General features: G+C 35.1%; 2 protein-coding genes across 3 annotated transcripts; one reads left to right on the forward strand and one right to left on the reverse strand.

Annotated features, from left to right (window-relative positions):
• Window positions 1-962: 962 nt before the first annotated feature.
• On the reverse strand, window positions 963-5,117 carry LOC141822484 (uncharacterized). The gene is made up of 6 exons (XM_074709937.1): window positions 4,698-5,117; window positions 4,070-4,215; window positions 2,821-2,989; window positions 1,778-1,876; window positions 1,581-1,663; window positions 963-1,353 (listed from the first exon to the last, which is right to left on the reverse strand). Exons 1-6 carry the CDS (start codon window positions 5,094-5,096, stop codon window positions 1,224-1,226), a joined length of 1,026 nt encoding a protein of 341 aa, XP_074566038.1. The 5' UTR covers window positions 5,097-5,117; the 3' UTR covers window positions 963-1,223.
• A 1,925-nt stretch (window positions 5,118-7,042) lies between these two features.
• Window positions 7,043-20,999, forward strand: LOC141822467 (GBF-interacting protein 1-like). 2 transcript variants are annotated; one of them, XM_074709921.1, is made up of 11 exons: window positions 7,043-7,348; window positions 8,424-8,467; window positions 9,244-9,340; window positions 9,773-9,899; window positions 13,418-13,685; window positions 13,794-13,932; window positions 15,161-15,551; window positions 16,000-16,306; window positions 18,146-18,310; window positions 18,681-19,190; window positions 20,359-20,999. In XM_074709921.1, the coding sequence occupies exons 1-11, from the start codon at window positions 7,186-7,188 to the stop codon at window positions 20,647-20,649; spliced, it is 2,502 nt and encodes an 833-aa protein (XP_074566022.1). In that variant the 5' UTR covers window positions 7,043-7,185; the 3' UTR covers window positions 20,650-20,999. The 2 variants fall into 2 exon arrangements, with proteins under 2 accessions (XP_074566022.1, XP_074566028.1); XM_074709927.1 differs by having other exon boundaries at window positions 16,003-16,306.
• The last annotated feature ends 107 nt before the right edge of the window (window positions 21,000-21,106 follow it).

Genomic DNA, 21,106 nt, shown 5'->3' on the forward strand with positions numbered 1-21,106 from the left:
GGACTGCGGAGAAAAAGCGACGTCGCAGAACGCGAACTATTCCTGAGAACTGAGGAGGAAACATGCCATCGGGAATCACGTATCATCGCTCCTCGCAAACCCCGAAGAGTTCGGAATCATGGAAATCTGTCCAAATAACCGTCCTTCATCGAACACCCACGTGGACGCCGCGGAGATCGATGCAAAGACCGAAATGGCCAAAACAGAGGGGAGGAAGAACCAACCCTAATCCGACACATCGCGGGCGTGAATCGGAAACCGCCATGACCGCGAAGGATTTGCTCGACGACATTTTAAATTCGATCGGAGTAGGAACCGAATCACGCGGCGACCGAGATACGCCACGTCAGCGGGAGGGTTTTTTTAGGGTAATTATCAAATTTGCCCAATCTTTTGTGAAATGTTTCATTAATAATATAAAATATTTTTCTATTTTACAGTTAAAATATTTCTCTTTACAACCGCTAAAGCTCGTTTTACTCAATTTTGAACAATAAAATAGAAATACTAAACTCGATAAATGTTATAAAAAAGATTGTTAAAATTTTAAAGCATTTTTGTAATCACACCCTTATTGTTTAGTTATTAATATTTTAGTACTTTTTTAAAGTTCATGTGAAACATTAAAAAAAACAGATAATTTAAAGTAGGTAAAAAAGTAATGAATCTCCTATAATTCACCCAAATATATTTTTTTAATAATATAAATATCTGAGTTTTTCCCAACTAATTTTAAGACAAATGGTCTTTCCTTTAATTCACCTGACTTGATAAATCGAGCACAATTTATCTATAGTCATTTGTTTGTTATTAGGAATTCATAGATGGATGCCATCATGACATAATTGAATTGGTTAGTGCGGAACAGATTCGCTGAAATAGGCAAAAGGAAAATCTCAACGAAGCTAAGGTAGTTGATCATGTGAAACGGTTGGAATAGCAAATTTTACCTTTTTACTGAAGAAGAAAAGAAATTCACAGATGGATGCATTTGAAATTTGTGTTCAAACATTTTCCCTAAACATTTTACAACGTTCTTGATCTCACTTTTGCTAAACTTGCCTTGCACAACATGCCCAGGAAGTGAATACAGTTTTAGTAGCAGCTACAACATGCATATGCCATAGTCCAATCGACCTTCATCCTTGTCTCACTTGGATGCCCATTCGCACCATCAGAATTCGACTAGCAAGAGAGGGAGAGACAGCAACACTGGATGGCATTTAGTTGCTCTTTGTGTTGGAGGAGGTAAACATGGGGAGTGTTGACAGACGAGGGCGCAATAGAACATACAACGCTGGGCCGACTAATGGAATCAGCGCAATTGGCAAAAGCCAGGAGCCTTTGTTCATCCTGCAACCAAGAGAGTGTTCAATCAGTCACATGAAACTTCCTCCTTTAATGTAACATTCATTTTATAGATCTCTCAACACTGACTGTCAAACACTTTTCAGAACAGGAGACTATTCTTCCTTTCATGTAACAATCATTTTATAAAATTTTCCACACGACTATAAAACACTTTTCAAAATAGAAACACTTTTCAGAACATGAAACAATTTTTAGAATCGAGAGCTCACCATCCCCTAGCAGTCATGTCATTATACACCCAAAATGGTGCGAAGGCTGTGCATAATAAGAAATCGATGACTGTGACATGGATCTGCAACAAAGATTTTACATAAATGCATATAAGTATACCATCAGGCGAATTGTTCTTCAAAAAGGTCATAAGAAACTTCAACATTAAATGATTCATTTTGAGGAAAAGGATTACAAGCTTGCTTTCTCTGCAGTATTGGTAGAACTCCATCCACACTGCTCCATCAGCTAAACCGGCATATACAATTAGGCCCAAACCTGCAACAATTGTAATCTGATGTGCCAGTGTTATTATTCAATATAGTTTTACATGGTAACTGCTAAAGACATGAATTTCTCACTGATAAAGTGTTTCATAGAGTAAAAATACGTTATGGGGGCACGTTCAAAGGCTGTAAAATACTAAAAGGCTTGTAGAAAAGTGAATTTTTTCTTAAATTATTTTGGTATTACAAGTGGCATGTTTTTTCACTTCTCTCTTTTTTTTTTTTTTTTTTATAATTTAGGTATTCGGGTTTCATCTAACTAATCCTGGAGATAAATGATCTTCCTCCTGGTTCGCTTACCATGTAAATCTGAAGCACATCTTATATATACTCAGAAGCTGACCTCTAGGATATTTATCCCATTTGGGATTCGAACTCTGACCCTCTTATTGGTCCTCTGAGTGCTTTAGCATTGCACCACACCTATGGGGGCCGCTTTTCTCTATTGTTGTTGAGAGGTATAGAGGAATTGAAAGGTTTCTTGTACACGTAGCAGATCTCACTTTGTTATGTTTTTCATTGTACTTTTACTATATAAACTTGGATCTTATCCATTGACGTTGATTTACATTGAATCAATTTTTTTTTTTTGTCTTTCTAGGTTTATGTTGTTCTAAGATTTCATCACTTGGATAGTAATGGAAGTTATTACGCATGTTAGAGGCATTTGAATTTAGATCTATAAGTGCATAGTTTGAAGTAGAGGTTTCTAACAAGTGGTGCTAGAGTGAACTCCAATTGATATCAAGGAACTTATGACGATAACCTATCTTCTTTTCGATTTATCTAGGCCTACTAAACCTCGTCAACCCAAATCAGGAGGTTAAATAGACTTTCTTAAATGTGTTGATAAAAGGAGCGAGAAAAGAATCATGAAAGATAATGGATTTGAGTTATTAAAAAGAAAATGAGAAATTGAACTATGTATGAAGTTGAGCTATTAGTTCCTTACCATGGCAGTGATCTTTGAGTCTAGAAAGTTTAGAGGCCAATTAGTGAGCTCCTCTTCTTCAACAGCTGGTGGCGGAGGCTTCCAAAGAACGAAATAAGGAATTAGAGCATATGCACCGAGGAAGAATGAAACAACCAGGAATGGCCAGACAGGAATTTTGCTTCTTGAACTGCATGATCAGATGAAGAACAATGTCAAATGAGAAAAATAGCATAAGAATGTGAGCTTGATTTCATTTTGGATGATTGTTAAATATGTCAATTTCTTGATCTCATCAATCCAAATTTGTCAATGAGAAAAATAAATGAAACAGGGTTGTAAGCGAACTGAGCTTGATCGTATTGAAATTTGTTGATTACAAAAATATAATGCATCACCAACCTAGCTCAATGCTAACGGAACTGGATTTTTTTTAAGCTTATTCATTAAAATGCTTACCAAACTCAATCTTTATTGAAGTTGACCTTTTATTGAGCTCAACTGGATATAATATTATCCTTTATAATTTAGTTTGAACTTTATACAATAAATGTAATGAATATTATTTAATCATATTTAAGTATTGTCTTATAACAATCTAACACTTTGATCCATAAAGCATTGCGAGTCTTATTGCACTCTTACAAATTTTCCCTTTTACTCTACATGCTTAATTACATCTTTATTAGCGTCTCCTAATCCTCATATTATTGAATAATAGATTCAAAATATCTAAATCTTTTACTTGCAAATATTTTATCCATTCACCTTAACTATTCCATTAATTATTCTTTTGTTACCTAAACTATCTTTCATATATTCTACTTATCATAAAGCATCTAAAGATTTCCTTAACAATTCAAACTTTGAATTCCACCAAATTACACTCTCATCAATTAACATTGTATCACCATCAAATATCTTGAAGTTTATCTTAAATTCGATTGGTCAGCTCATAGAAAATTTAGCAACCTTATAAATGAGATGAGAATAATAGTTAAGTCTATAGCAATTGTAACCCAAAGAAAAATATACTTTCTTTTAAAGATTTCTGCTTCCACTATTGAATCTCACTTTGTCAGATGCAGTATGTGGATATTTTATCATATATGTTGCAGTAATCCATACAATTCGTCGATATATCATGGCAATCAGTCAACACATACCCGAAGCGAAACATTTTTAATAGCCTTAATAGTTTAATACATAATCACAAAATAAAGGTAGCAGTTATGAAATTGCTAAGAAGGGATTTGAGCTCAGATGTCACCTTCTTCCAGTAGGAAGCAACAACATGCTATACACTACGGGCCACGTACCCATCATCCACCACACGGCTACAAGAACTTGGTTCATCACAAAACCATCATCCCCTTTTAGAAAAGATAGCTTTTGCAAGAAGTACATATCCCTGTACTGAAATTTTAAGAAGAAACCTCTCTGAGAGTAATAATGGGTGCATTGCTATGGTAGATAAGTAATTGTAAAGTCATTTGTTGTTGTTAGAGCATGTCATTTGTTTCCTTGAGACCTCGATGCTTCAGTTGATTTGGCCAGATATTCGACAGACAAAGTGATAATTTCATTGCATTGCATGTGTTTTTGTTATTGTTGCTCTTGGAGTGCTAAATTGACACATAAGTTCATGCAGCAATATTTTATCATTGTAAAAATGTATTCTTTGTCTATTCCATGTATGTTCTATTCTATTTCTATTTCGTGAACCAAACTAATGAACACTTATTCCTATCCTATTCCATTCCCCTATTTAATTTCATGAAAAAAAACACACAGTTAGGGATTCGAGCAGACTGACAGTAGATTTTGAAGCTCAGATTAAACAATACAAGTCACAAATACAATTCCGAAACCATAAACAAAGAGCACAGAAAACCTACCGGAGTCTGGTTCGGCGCGAGCTGGAAGACATAGTACATGAGCCCTGCCCACAGCCCGAAGAGCAGAACGGAGGTAATCCAATCACTGGCATTCACACCGCCATCGGCAGTCCTCTCCACCAAATTCTTCTCCTTCTCCTCGAGACTCGCTTCAAAATCCTCCCTTTCGATGGAATCTCGGCATGTGTGGAGGAGACGCCTCTTCTCCATCGGCAAAGTCGTAGGCTTCGTCCCAAAAACCAATCTCGGCGTAGAGTTTTCCAGAAGGAATAGGGATTGAGCTCCCAGAGGTGGGATACGAGGGAGAAGGGATCTGGGCTTAGGATTTTGGCGCTTGGAGAGGGAGGGAGAGGACGCAGGGTAGTGGCACAGAATTGGATAGGATTTGGCCGAGAGCATTCCTATCGTTAGTTGGAGATGGGAGCGCAGAAGATGATGAAGCAATCAAAGCTTTTCTTTTGGCTTTATAGCATGAGTTCGCACGTGATAAGCACGTGGGAATGTAGAATTAAAAGTTCTTTTGTTAAACTCTATGCTATTATTTTGTCGTATTACTTTAAAAAATTATATATATATATATAATAAATTTGTTATATAATTAAAAATTCTTTTGTTAATCTCTATGTTATTATTTTGTCGTATTATTTTCTAAAGTTATAATTAGTTATATTATTCACAAACAAATTTTATAAATCATCATCATCGGCAACCTTTTATCAAACTTGCAAATAAAAGAAATAAAAAATCTTAAAACAAACAAATAGATTTGTAATAAAATTTATTAATCAAAATGCAAAATTTTAAAAATAATTAAATAAATTCAAATTAAGAGCTCAATAATATAAATCAAATTTAAACTTATAAAAAATATTAAACTTAAATAATTATTCTAATAATTTAATTTATTTTAAATTTAATCGTGAAGTATTGATATATTAGACAGCTATATATTGATGAAATTATTTATATTTTATTTTCTGCAAATGAATATGTTAAATCAAATAATATTATATTATACTTTATATCTTATAATTTGATTATGTAATTATTAAGTAATCAAATAATTTAAATTAAATACACCCTTAAAGTTGTAAATAAGTCCAACTGAGTTAAATTTTATAATGTTAAAATTTTGTTTTGATAACACAATCCAGTTAAATCAAATTAAATCTAAATTTGAATCGAATTGTTAGAATAATCGTTTAAGTTTAACATTAGGGGTAAAAAAAAATTTAGTTAAATCAAATAAACTGATTGAACCGATTGAATTTAAAATTTTAATTTAGTTATTTCAGAATTTTGATTATTTTTTTAAAATTGATTAATTTGGTTCGATTTCGATTTTAAAATTTCTTATTTGGTTAAACTGAATTAATCAAAATAAAAATTATAATTTATAAATACCTAATTAATTGGTAAAATTTTTATAATATTTTAAAAAATTAATTATTTCAGTTAATTTGGTTGAAAATCGAATTAATCGATATTTTATCAATTCAGTTTGTTCAATTTTTATTTAAAAATTCAGTCAATTCGGTTAGTTCAAAAAAAAATTGGTTTGATTTTATTTTGATTAATTCGGTTCAATTCAAATTGTTTTTAATTGAATACTCAATCTTGCTTAGCATGATTTTTTTTTATCAGAATTTGATTCAAACTTAATTTGAGTTAGATTTGATGAGATATTATAAATTTTCAATTTAAATTTATTTAATTGTTCAATTTTTTTATAATTTAAACTTATATAATTAGTTATTAAATTATATAATATAAATTTATTTATTTAATTTATTTTTTTATTTAAAAAGCTTTATTGGTTGATGAATATGATTGATGAATGTTATCTATAAATATTAATAAATTAAATATTTATATATTTAACTTTATTTATTTAGTATAATAAATTATTTAAATTTAATTAATTTATATATATATATTTATATAGAACGAGCATAGATAATTGTACATCAAACTCTTTCATTTACAACCCTAACAATACTTCCCCACATATAAATTATATAACGTCCCTTGCCACATGTAGCCCATACATGAACATTGACATTACTAACTTAGCTCCTGTTGATTTTATTATAATGAAACAAAATAATCAATATAATACTCAATTAAACGAGACCAACAATGATTAAAAGAGTGATCTAAATTTGTAAGAGTAGTTAAATATAACTCTAAAATTTATAAAGTACAATGAGTAAGGAGGGTTTCGACACACTTGAAGGTGCAAAATGAAATGACGCAATGTCAACAAAATGACAAATAATTTAAAAAGGGCCCCCGAAACCAAACTTATTTGACCTACTTGCTATTCTCACACTCGCAGCGAAAGATCGGAACGACGAAAGGGAAAATAAAAGGGCGAAAAAAGGCGGTCTACTGTCTCTCTCTGCGTTCGCTATCTCCGTCTCCTCGCTCTCTAAACCCTCCTCCTCCTCCTCCTCCACCTCCACCTCCTCCTTCCTTGGATCCGAAGATGAGCGGCGGAGGCGCTAGGGTTTCGATCCCCTCCGGCGTGCGCCGCACGATCCAGAACATCAAGGAGATCGCCGGCAACCACACCGACGAGGAGATTTACGCAATGCTCAAGGAGTGCTCTATGGATCCCAACGAGACCGCCCAGAAGCTCCTCCTCCAAGGTCGCCCCCTCCCCCTTTACTCCTCCCCTGCTCCGCTCACTCCCATACCGGGCTTCTTCTTGTCGGGCCGGATGGGCCTGCTTGGAGTAACGGTGTTATCGTGCGAATCGAGTATTAGCATTCGGAAGATCGATCTCGTTCACCCCAGTGGCGCTTTTGGCGCCGCTGATCGGTTCTATTGGGTGGGAGATTTGGGGGTATTGACTGGGATTTTTTTTTTCTCCTCGATTTGTTGGGTTTGCCCTACGATGCTGGGTAGCTCTTATGATAGCCCAGTCATTGATCTGTACGGGTTTGGAAGAAATATTTGTTCGAAGTAGAAGACACTGTCAAATAGGCTTTGATAGTCGTAATTGTTTCTGTTCTACTTTTTTTGGCATTATTCATGAGACAATAATCCATATTGACGTGAACCATGGTTTGTTTTTCCTGTTCTTAGATATCGATGATTGTTTAAGTTGATCACTTTACCAAAAAATTTCCTCCTCTTGCTATAGCATGTATTTGTCTAGGCTCGCCATGCATTGTTCTGCATTATTAATTTATTGGAGCAACTAAAGTTCTTTTACGGTGTTGTTTGTTGTCCACAAGGGTCAGGATCACACTTTTTATATGCTTTGCTGTTTTATTAAGTTGCAAGTATTTGGCTCTGTTCCTCGCTTTAAGGAGTGCTATTGTATTCCCCAGTAATTTGTGAAAGGTATATGTTATGTTTCATTTAGAATGCATGATGTTGATATATGATTTACATTTACCCAACACGAGTGAATTAAAAGAGCTGATAATGCAATCCATATGGCATTTTAATATGTTGCACGTTATGTCTTCTTGTCCGATATGATAATTTATGTATGTGTGTATTTGTGCAAAGAAAGATGCGGTGTCATTCTTTCTTCTTTGTCTTCTTGCAAATATTGGCATGGTTACATCCGTTAGGTATTTTATACTTGATTCTATTGTCAGTTTATACTTATGTGCATACTTATGTGCTCAATTTCTTGTGATTTCTTCTGAAATGCACTTTGGTATACCTTTGTATTAGGTCATAACAAATCAGTTTTTTCTTTATTTTCAGATACTTTCCATGAGGTCAAAAGGAAGCGTGACAAGAGAAAGGAGGTAAATATTGATTGTTTTGTTTGTCATTTATGTCTTAATCTATGATTTCCTTTATTATTTTCAAACATAGTATATGTGTATACGACACATGCAACATATCTGCTCCAAAGCAATTAATATTTATCAAAGTTTCAGTATCTAGTAAGTGCAAGACATTGACATTTAGTTAACACAAGGTTTTGCATAGACATGTCATTTCTTTGTGTTGTCTATATTATAGAGGATAATTTGGATCTCTGTTTAACCACATGAACTAGGGATATGTATTTATTTATTTTTAACTTGTTCTTATTATCTCTTTAATTTAATTTCTAATCTGAGTTATAATAATATATCCCATTGGTAGCCAAAATTTAAATTTAACTCAGGCTTGTCTCGTGCCAAATTTCTCGAATCTCAATCGCAACTAACTCTAGTTGATTCCTGGTGTTCTTTTAGAGCAAGCTAGATCGAGAGCATGGTTTATCTTATTCTTGGATACTCTTTGAAGTGCACTCCTGTAGTTGCTTTTTGACCTTTATAAATCACCTTATTATGATTTAGAATTCATTGGATGTGGAAGCTAAGTAGGATCAATGACATGCTATGCACTGTTTAGTTGAATTATTCATGATTGCTATATTTAGTATTCTCATCAGAACGCAAGTCTGGCATTTGTAAATCACCTTATTTGGATTTAGTATTCATTGGATGTGGAAACTAAACAGGATCAGTGGCATGTTATATTCTGCTTAGTTGAATTATTCATGATTGGTATGTTTTACTATTCTCACCAGAATGTCAGAGAATCCACTGAGCCTAGGTGGAGGCCTGGTGTGCAGGGACGAGGAGGTAGGGGAGGTCGGGGAAACTACTCACGTTCACTGCCTAATGGTATGTAATTCTTTGTAATGTTGTAGTGCTTATGCTATGCAGGTAGATTTCTATGATGGCATTAGGTTCCTTTATTCAGCTTACATTTTCATATCAAGACGTTTGCTATGTGTGTATTCACAAATGAACTTATTGTCATGCACTTGATTTTTTTCATGTTGCTCATATTCAAAACCATGTATAAGTATGAATGTGAACTTTCCTAAGGTGTTCAATATCTTTACAAAAATGACTTTACTTACTGGTCCTACCCTTCTTCAAATTCCTCTTCCCATTTCCCATCTCATGCGGATACACTAAGGGTACTTCAAAAGCACATATTGGTTACCCTTTTTGGTCAAAGCCTTCTTTAGTATATTGCTAGTTATTGAATATTGGATATTTTCTATTGCTAGTTATTGGATATTGACTAAAAAATTTGTCATTCTCCAGATGCTGCTGGTGGAAGAAATGCAACATCAGGAAAGGAGAGTGGGCTAAATCAAGGCATGGATAAAGCCAACACATCTTCATCCACATCTCCTGACACAGAGAATAAACCTGCAATTCCACTATCAAGGTATGTCGTTTAGAAAAAGTTGGCTCTCAATGACTTGCTAGTCTCAAGGTAGGATAATGCATTATTTTGCTGATACTGCAATGTGTAATTGAATAAGATCAGTCATCAAGTGTTTGAGATTTTAGGATGTATACCTGATTAATTCTGGATATCAGGTTGTATTTTTCTTTTTTTTCATTGTTCAGAGTTTTCTTATATTATGCAATATTGAGGCCTTTATTTAGTTGGAGTTTAATGTGATTTGTTATTTGTAATTTTGTGAAAGAAACATATTTAGAGATCCTCCATCCTTTTACTGCCATAAAATATTGTAGTTGGATTCCTTGAATCTTATTTATGTTTTTTTTTAAAAAAAATATCTGGCGTTGGAGGGAAGAAGAGAGTTTAAAATTTGGAATTTGAGGTGCAGGTTTAGATCATTACCTTTTTTAAAATTTTGTCTTTAGTATTTTTTCTTTTTGAAGCTGAAATAGAGGCCACCTACCATGCTGAAATTATTTGCTGTCTGTGATGGAAGCATGGTTGCAAGTCTGTACCATGTTGACTGGCTCTTGTGAAACATATTGTAGGTTATAGGGTATCTAGTTAGTACAATAAAATGTTCTTTTTTTGTCTTGTCACCTGTTCCAATCATGTATTGCCTGCATTGAGTAATATAGTTTGGGCATGGGTTCAGCGATACAAATGCTGACAATATCTAGGAAAGGTGGACAAGTTATCAAGTTTTCTTCCTACTTTTTTTCTTTTCCTCCGTTTCTTCTATTTCTTCCTCATTTTTCTGATCATCCTTTGTTCTCCTCAATCATTGTAGCAACTCATCAGATCTTCCTACACTAGACTACCACCGTATGATTGCTGTCTCCTCTGCCACTTGCCATTTGTTGTTGTGTGATTACTGTCATTCACTTGGTCTCACATGGATGCTAAGGAAAAAGACAGAGGGAGGAGTTGACTAAAAGGATCCTTCCCATTAGATAGATCAACATCAAGCTGTTCGCAATTGAAGCCTGCCTATTTAAAAATGATTCAGTTCAAATCAGATATCAAGATTGAGTCCAATTTGAGCCCAAAGTCAACTGTAGTCAATGAAACCCTAATTCCACTAATCAACTATGGTCAATGAAGCTTAATTCCACCAGTTGAGCTTATCTAAAATTCTACTGAATCTGTTTGGAGCCTTTAAACAAAATCAGTGCAATTCCAAGTAATCACTCAATTGAAGTTCTATTTTTATTGATTAAAGATTTAGCTACAAAAATTATACCCTATGTAACTATGTAAGTAAATATTTCAATGGGGCAAGATTAGACAGATGAAGACAGTCTAAAGCTTGGTCAATACAGTCCAATCCGTGTTGAAGGAACAGTATATGAAGCTGTAAATTCAGCTCTTAGGTTTCTTTTTCACTTTTGTTAATTATGTCTATTTAGTACTTCTTTGACAACATGCTAATATGATTGATTGCGTTTCTTTGTACATGATACTGAAAACTGAGTGATGGAGATAGAATTTAACATGTTAAAGTGTTTTTTCTGAAGAAACTTTTAGCCTGATTTCATTTGTAGGCTAATATTCATATGAAGGATGCAACATATTGAGTATACTAATGGTTTTTAGGCTTAAGATCCTACCTAGGATTATCTTGCAATGTCAAGTGGTTCTCAAGGTTAGAGCATAGGATTGCAAGTTCCTACAGTTTAACAAAAATAGTTTTAAAATACTAATATTCAGCATTAGTATTTTTTATATTGACTTCCAATATACAATCGTTACAAACATTTCAATTTTGCATCTTTACGATATCATAAATAATAAAATTATTCATGAAGAAAATAGTCAGTATATTGGTGTTGCATTTTTTTATGTAGTACATTGGTGTTTCAATGAATTCTACTTGAAAGTTTAGAACTCCTATGATCTTAACTTCCCTTGGTTGATATTCCATCGAAAAGATAATCCACTTCTAGTGCATGCCAAATTTTAGAAGGCACAAAATATTTAGTCAAAATTGTTAGGATGGACATCCTACTACCAAGGAGCAGTTACGGTCATAGGATTGTTGGTTCATGATATTCCAGTTCAATTGAGGCCATACTTGCCATCTAGATCGTCTATATCCCTATTCAGTGTTCCGAAGGTCGGAATCACTATCTTGGCAAACGCTGCTTAAAATTATTATGGCTGATTGGTTCTCATCCACAGTTTGACACCCTGAACATTTGATCTGGGGTAGTACTAAATCGCGATACCAGTTTGACATCTTAACTAGGAATTGTGAGGAATATTGGATTCCTTTGCTGCTTCATGAGATTTCAATCCAATTAGAGTTTGACATCTTGATTTTGTATGTCCATTCAGTTTTTCCAAGTTCCGGATAACATTTGGTGTTTCTAAGGTCTGTATTGCAATCTGACAATCACACTTGAAATCATTATGGCTGGTTGGTTGCCCCCACAGGCTTAGCTGAGATGGTAAGTGGATGGTTTACTTGCACAACGAGTGAGGGGTCGATTCCCGGGCTGGCGGGGTGTAAATCCCTGCATCTTGGTACAACTCACCCACCCATCCATCTTACCTCTCAGTTACCGTGATTTACCTCCACCGTGTTGGTCCTGGGGGCGGGCTGGTGGGGGCGCTGGGGGCGAGCGATTTCGCTTTTGCACAATTATGGCTAGTTGGTTCTCATCCACAGGTCAACACCTTGAACATTTGAACTGGGATAGTATTAGATCACGATATCAGTTTGACATCTTAACTAGCAATAGTGAGGAACATTGGTTTCCTTCGCTGATTCATGAGATGTCAATCCAATTTGATCCTGTTTGGCATCTTGATTTTGTATGTCCATTCAGTTTTTCCATGTTCTGGCTCACATTCAGTGTTTCTAAGGTCTGTAGCATCATCATTTAAAATCTTTTTTCTCTTTCTTTCTTTCATTGGTTGGCTGTTTGGGTTGGATATGTTGCAAGTACAATTTTCCTGGAACAAGTTCAGGTTTCAAATTGTCACATTGATACACAAAATTAGTCTTACTTGGTATTTTTTTAATTAAGACAATGCAAAATGAAAGTTAGACAAAATCGATTTAGAGAGTTTGTTCCCTGCCACCATGTAAGATATAGACTCTGGAATAGCAAGAATCCTCATAGCTGTTACTGGAATAAGGCAGCTGGGATGTGTTGTTCCTCTTGGACATCTTCATTAGTACCACAGAGATAAATTAGATGCGATAAAAGAGCAATAGGTTGGAGAAAAAGTATAAGATTAATCTTATGGTAGTTGGAAAAGTTTGATTTATTTGTTCTTGCTAATATGATGTAAAGTGCAAACAAGTAAAAAAAAATGTACAAAAACTGTGTACTATCAAATTTCCCTCTACTTTTATATGAAATTGTCAGTTACTAGCAATTCTTCTTTTTTATATTTCTTTTTTCCTTCATTTTAAAATTTGATCTAGCACTAATACACTATATTGACTTGAGTCTTGATTAAATTTCTTAATAATTCTTCCTTTTCAGCTCTGTATCTGGTGTTGTCAATGGTCCCAGCAACATAGAACATCCTGTGTCTTCTCAGGGGTCTCATGGATCTGATGTCAATGGCACTCCATCAGAAGAAATTTGTGATGCAGTAACCACTAAAACTGCAAATTCCAGAATACCTCTCAAAGACTCAAACGGTGATTCTGCATCTGGTCAATCTCTGCGAAATATTGACCAATTATCTTCAAACAAGCTGGTGTCTATTGATACATGCACCCCTGCAGAACTGGGAACCATGAAACAGGTAACATGGATCCAACGATCTGATTTTGTAGCGATCACTAGTTAGGTTGTTCTATAGCTTTATTAGATGTTAGTATAAAAGGTTGTTCTGACATGAGCCTGCCCACAGATCAAACCACATGGATCAGGAACAGATGAAGCCACAGAAAAATCCCAAGCTGCATCTTCATCCTTTTCTGGTGCTATGGGCAGTAGACCATCCTCTACTTACAGCAATCGTTTTCAACATCCAAGTGGTTTGCAGAAAGGTAGACCTGTCCTCATTTTCTGTAATCTTTTGTATATGTAGTCTTTTTCGCTGTTCAATTGTAGTAGAAACTTTACTGGTAATTTTACTAAATCAACTAAAACACACATCATCTCAATTCTTCGGAGAAAACATATCTGCAGGTTGTTTCTTTTCAGTTGAAGCCTTGGGTTGAAAGCTAGTCCAACTGGCTTCAGAAATAAGTTTGTCAAAGGCTTGCAAACCAAATTTCCATTTAGCAAATTAACTTATTGAAAATGATTGTATAGACTTCCTTGGTCGGTGTACATTATATGTTAGGCGTTGCAATTCGTAGTTGATAGAGTTCCTATGCAATTTGGGGCTGAACTTGGATGGATCAATCCCCGCTCTATTTGGGGATTGTTTTTCAGCTTAACTGTGCAAATATAGTAGTTTATAGAATGTGTGCTTCTTGATATATTAACTTTAGAAGTCAATTTTTTTGGATGTATTTACTGAATTTCTGGCGGCTAAGCTTTCTACTGGATGTTGTTGTCTTGAGCTGTATCTTTCATTCCGAAAGGATTCAAAAAGTCAGTATATCATTCTTAATGAATTTGCAATATAGCAGAGGTCTGCTTTCTACATCAGGTCGCCATTAGAATTTAGTACTCAAAACCAATCTCTCATTTTAATGCTAGTTCCTGATATATCACACTGCCATACCCTATATCATGATATTCTTTTGGACATTTTTTTTGTGGTTTTAAGAGGATTAGTTGATAAGATGGAAAATTCAAAATGGATTTTCCATACGTTTGAAACAACAGGGAGGCAGAATACAGTGAATTCATATTTCTTTTCCTAGGGACAATTTCAGATTAGACAAGCCACAAATATTTTGTTTCAGAGATCTATTGTTTGCATTTGTGTTGAAATTTTTACTGAGAGAAACATTTTTCTGTTTCAGGAACTTGCTCCTTTTGCTTATACAATGCACAGTCTGAGACCTTGCTTCCCCTGTTCCACCTAATTACACTGATTTTAATTTGAGATTTTTATTGTAATTCACATTTGTTGTTCTGATGCTCCTCTTACAATAGATTTTATATATATCATCGGACAATTCTTAGTTTGTTGGCCTAACATTGTGCATTGAAAATATCTTGTGTGACAATTATTAAATATTGTTGTCTAAATTTCTGATCTGATTTGTATTTATTTAGTTTCTAACTTTGAAGTAGACTGAGTGATCTTTTTCTGTTCAGCACCTCTTCCTAATAAAGAGTGGAAACCCAAGTCAGTACTTGCAAACCCTGCCCAGGCATCTGAGACAAATGACACATCTGAAGTACCAGTAGTGACTGAAGCTGTTTCCCAATCATTACCAACCTTATTGTCAGCTACTCCAGTAGGTGCTTCTGTTAAGCTAGCAAAGAAGGTAGAAGAACTGAAGGTATCAGACCGACAGCATGTGATTATTCCGAACCATCTCCAGGTCCCAGAATCTGAGCGACACGGATTAAGTTTTGGAAGCTTTGATGCTAATTTCATGTTTAAAATGGTTGTTGCCAAGGACCTTGCAGGAGAGAATATTGAGACACCACATTACGAGCCATCTCAAGAGATTGATGAAACTATTGAGAAGCAATCTTTAAGGTTCTTATACATTAGTTGCACTTTTTGCTATTTTCATCAGCATATGCACTGTCCAACATCTCCTCTTTATTTGTGGTAAATCAGGGAATTCTGCAAAGTTAAGAAATTTTTGGATGTGGTCTAAAACTTGAGAGATGTTATTTGACTAAGTCCATTGATACAACATAAGTTTGCATCCATTATAGTGTGATATGAGAAGCTTTTATAAGGAAAAAAACTCATGATTTTATATTTATTATTATGGTTTTCCACTGTGTGGAAGTGTTGCAACATCAGAAGCCATTTTGTGCTGAATGTTCCTTGCTTCTTGATCGATACAAATAAGGGAGAACTGTATTCTTATGATACTTCTGCGAATGAAATTTACTGTCTGACTATGCGCAGTCATACTAATTTTGCTACTATGTTTTTCCTCTTCTAACATTATGGTTTGCTTCTGTAATTTCAGCAGCAATTCAACATCCCCAACTGCTGAAGAAGATGATTTTTCTGAACATCCTCAATCACCTGAACAGGTTACAGATAATTATTCAAAGAAGGAAATTGTTATTTCCAATAGCGCATCACCTGAAACAGAATACAACGAAACCAATCAAGAAGATAGTATCAGTCCAGAAGGTTCTCAGAATTTGATTGTTCAGTCTACACCATCCTATCCCCCTGTAGGATTGGTACCACAGCTTAGTAGCCAAATTGCTTCTTTTGAAAGCTCAGAATCTCAGGCTCGTGATGCTTCACGTCTTCCAAGTTTTCTGGTAAAATGCATGCACTATCTTTATACCATTGCTTAAGATGTATGTTTCAGTACAAGTTACTTGTTGTTTTATAGGCATCCTTCTTCTCTTTTAATAATCATATTATATTGATCTCTATGGATGATACTGGAGCTAATCTGGTGGTGGCTAATGGCCAGTTTGTATTAAGTGAATCTTTGTTAACACCATTTACCTTTTTTAAAAAAATCACTACTTCAATTATTTATCATCCCAATTGCATTACTAATTTAATAAGTTATTTTATGGAGCTGTTCCATAGAAAAAACTTTTGCTTTCTCTGCCTAATTTTGTAGACCTAATTCTACATTTGTCCACTTTTTCGAACCATCCGAACATTTTTTGCACTAGTATCCGTTAGGGGTGCCTATTATTTGGTTCAACCCAAGAAACCAAACTGATTCAAATTAATTTTTTTGCTTTGGTTTGGTTTTTTATTAATTCAATTTTGGTTGGCTTTGATTTGGTTTGTGTTTTTTTTTTTTTGAAAATTGTTTTGAGCTGAATATCAAAATATAGTTTGTAATTTTTCATTTTTCCATCCATGAAAAAATAATATATAGGATCATTCTTTAGATTCTAACCAAAATGTAATTGATAAAATTTGAACCTTTTCTCCATTACTGTATGTGATGAATAGCTTCAATTATATATCAATCATTCTTCATTATAAATGTTGTATGTTTCTAATAATTATGTATTTAAAATTTTAATTGCAAACGTAAGTTTTATAGTGCCAATGTTACATAGGTTTTGTTAAAGGACAGTTTAGTACACGAAGCTCCTGCTAGTGTGGAGTCCCAGGGAAGGATCGGATCACATTAGGTCTATTGTATGCAGTTTTACTTTGCGTTTTGCAAGAGGTTGTTTTTGCAATTCGAACTCATGACCTTAAGGTCACATGGCAGCAATTTTACTGTTGCGTTAAGGCTGGCTCCCCTTCTACATAGATTTTGTTAATAGAAAAATAATACTATGTTAATTTGGTTTAAACTGAACCAAGCCAAATATTTGGATAATTTTAGCGTGATTTTAGTTTGGTTTGTAACCTTATTCAGTTTGCTTTGGTTCAAACAATGAAGGCAAAAAGGAAAAAAAGGGGTTATCCTTATTTGGTGAGGTTCAGTTTGAACCAAATGGACACCCCTAGTATCTATGACTTAGATTCCACTATCCCCAGAAATGGGCAAGATGAACTATTCTGTATACTTCTCAAAACTTAAGAGTGGAATTGCATTGCAACACGGGCTGCAGCGACTGTGCCACGTACAGTTTTAAGTTTTAGCTAGCTGTGAGTTCCTCCTTTAGCAGTGGAGGGATAATAAACTCAAATTATCATAAGGAATGATCAATAGTAATTCTCATGGGTAAATCTCTTTATTCAATTTCAAAATTCTAGGTAGGTTTTAGGTAGGGGATTAATGCAAAATAAGTGATTTGATTTCTTGTTTCTCCTGTGACAATTGCTATTTTCCATTAAAAATTTAATTATTACTTCATAAAAATATTCTCTTGACTCTTAAGGAAACTAGTACTTTCCTCTAAAAACATTCACATGTGCTACTAAACTTTATGCTTCTTGTTTCTGATTCCAAATGGTTGATATTTGATTTGGGAGGGAGAAAACTTGATGGATTATCTGATTCCAATCCTGCAATTAGTTCCAATTTTATCACTAATTGCAGTTTAAAATGGACAGCAAATTGGTTTAAGATGAGCATCCTGATTTCTGATGTACGAAGCTGGAAACTGACATTTTGCTTCAACTTTTCTCATTTTTCATGCTAAAATAAGTTGGGTGTTGTTGTTTTGTTAATGCAGGTACAGCAACACTATGATCCATCCACTAATTATTTCAACCCATTTTATCGTCCATCTCCTGATGCTGATGGTCGAATCTCCCCTTTTTTTGCATCTAGTGCGTCCACTAGGTACAATGGGAACATTGCCGTTCTACCTGCTCAGGCTGGCCAGGCTTCCCAAGAGGTTTGTGTTTAACCTTTCGGTTATCACCTATTTTCTTTATTTCTTAAAAAATAATTATTTCCTTATTATGACCTGTGCATCACTTCCATTATTTCATGATGAGCCCTTTTTCTACATAACAATTGCTATACCATCTTCCTCCCTTCTGCTTAAGAGTGTTTTTTTAAAAAAATAAATTTATAGCAGAGATATTCCACACTTATCTTTGATGTTTGCCCCTACAACAAACCTTTTTTAAAATAAACCTCTGTTTGGTCTGTCTTGGTTATTGATTATGGTCATGTATCATGTTTTTTCTTGTTTGCGCTCTCAACTATTTTGTCCTGCTCAAGATCGTGATGCACTCACTCTTTTTTTCCTCCTAATCCAGAATACCAACCCCATAGTACTATCGACAGTGGGCTCAACTCCTCTGGGAACTCAAGCTGCAGGCACAATGCAGGGTTCTCTTGCTATTCCCCAACAGCCAGTAACTGTCTTCCGTCAACCTGCTGGGTTACATATATCTCATTACTCTCCCAACTACGTTCCCTACAGTCAATATTACCCACCATTCTATGCCCCTCCACCTGCGGTTCACCATTTCTTGAGCGGTGCTGCATTCCCTCAGCAACCTCCTACAGGTGGCATGTATCCAACTCCTGGAGGTGCAACTCCTGCTGCTGCTGCTGCTGTAAAGTACTCTCTTCCACAATACAAACCTGGTTCTAACACTGGCAATTCAACTATTGTTGGATTACCAACTGTTTATGGAACATATAACTCGACCCAGGCTGGCTATACTTCTGTTCCTGCTGTTAGCACTGGAAACTCAAATGCCAATGAAGAACTGGGATCATCACAGTTTAAGGAGAATAATGTTTATATTTCCGGACAACAGGTATTTTCTATGCTTTTCTGTATGTTTGCTTAATTATGCTGCTACTGTAGATCCATAAATTTACAATTCATGACTAATCATAGTGGTTCAAATTTTACTCTGTACTACATGGGAATCTTTGCATTTTGCCACTGTCTATGCTCCTAATCTCAGTGGTCTGCATTTGCTGCTTTACACCTAAGCTCCTCATAGATTTGTTTGAACTGTTATAGAGCAACTTTTTTTAGCTTACGGAAGTATAGATTCTTGGCCATGGTAAAATGAAAGAAGAATGAGTCCTACATCTGTTATCTGAAGTATCAGAAGAACAGGGAAACAGACAATGCATACCGTACTAGATTTTGCAGCTGGTCTCGGGTATACTATTGTGAGTGAAGGCTGTGCCTTTCTGGTGATCTCATCCAATGTGGTATTTCTTTGATTATTCTTGGAGCCATGCCAATATTATTTTCACCCAAGATAAGCTAGAGGGCAACGACGTCATTATATTCCAATGTTTTGTTGTTAACTGTACCACTGTCTTTATTTTAGTTTGTTAAAATATTTTATCTGATGTTTTCTTTCGGCACAATGAATCAGTCCTGATAAGCATTGATGTTTGTGTCAAATTTCTCATTTGGTCCTTCATTTGGTATTCTCATTCTCCCTGGTTTATAAGTTTCTCTTATGTCAAGAATGTTGTGTCTTCATTAATTTGGTGTGAGTCTCGCCTCATGAACCAGACTCATCTTCTTTTGATGCTCTTGGTTCTGTCTTTCCTCTAACCTGAAAGCTTCCTGAGTGGTTTTTCTATGAATCTGGTACGTGATCAGGATTACTTGATATTGAATTTGGCTGGAGTTCTGAAAATAATGTTCCATTATTTTGTATATAAAAACCTCTGTGTTTTTATCATCATATATCCATGTGCTATTTGATTTGTGTATCAGTATCTTTAATCTCCTGTATTCTTTGAATGAGATCCCTGCAAGGCTTTCATCAACTCATTGGTATTTTTTAAGTTCAATCAAGATTTTCTTTCATTATTTTTACATATTTGTGTTGGTTGCTTTATGCATTTCATTTTGTAGAATTACCATACTGAAAATGTTTTTCCCCTTTTACGTGCCTACATTCAATCATTATGCATCAACTCATCTTGGCCTTGTTTCTACTTTTGTTCGAGCAGAGCGAAGGCCCACCGGTCTGGATTCCTGCACCTGGACGTGACATTTCTTCGCTTCAAGCTAGCTCTTTCTACAACATTCCTCAGGGACAGCACATGACATTTACGCCAGCGCAGGCTGGGCATGGTGCCTTCAGCGGTATGTATCCCCCAACACCGGCAGTTGCTGGTTCTGTCCACCCTTTGCTGCAGCAGTCACAGACTGTAGCCGGGGCTGTCGAAATGCTAGCCCCTCCTGCTGGTGTTTATCAACCGACACAGCATGCACAAATAAATTGGACCAATAATTATTGAAGCCACCCCAAACCTAAGTTACATTAGCCACAGCTCAGTCATCGATCACCACTCAGTTTAGAGGACATTCTAAACGCGGCGTAGGAGTAAGCCTGATTGAATGGACAAAAAAAAAAGAATGGATATATATTTATATCTACAGCATGGCCATCCTGCATGGGTAGGCCTTGAGGGTTTGGAGTTGCTAGACTTTCATAGTTTGGGCTATACTTGTGAACTGATACTGACCTCTCTCTTTTTTATGTTTTACTTGTGTGGTTCCCCCCGGGTTCTAATGTTTTGCTGCTCATTCTTTGTCATTTGCTTTTTCTTTATTTTACAATTGAGCGACGAAATATTCTCTCTACTTATATTTTCCATCATCACCTTCAGATGAGGCCATTAAACATTAGAAACACCAAGAATCTAAAGCTAGTGGATTGTTATTATTATTTTTTGTTCCCATTGCTTTTGCTGT

This window comes from Curcuma longa, chromosome 1, assembly GCF_044706935.1.
Source record: "Curcuma longa cultivar G26 ecotype Majalengka, Jawa Barat chromosome 1, ITB_CL_G26_1.1, whole genome shotgun sequence".
Taxonomy (NCBI): domain Eukaryota; kingdom Viridiplantae; phylum Streptophyta; class Magnoliopsida; order Zingiberales; family Zingiberaceae; genus Curcuma; species Curcuma longa.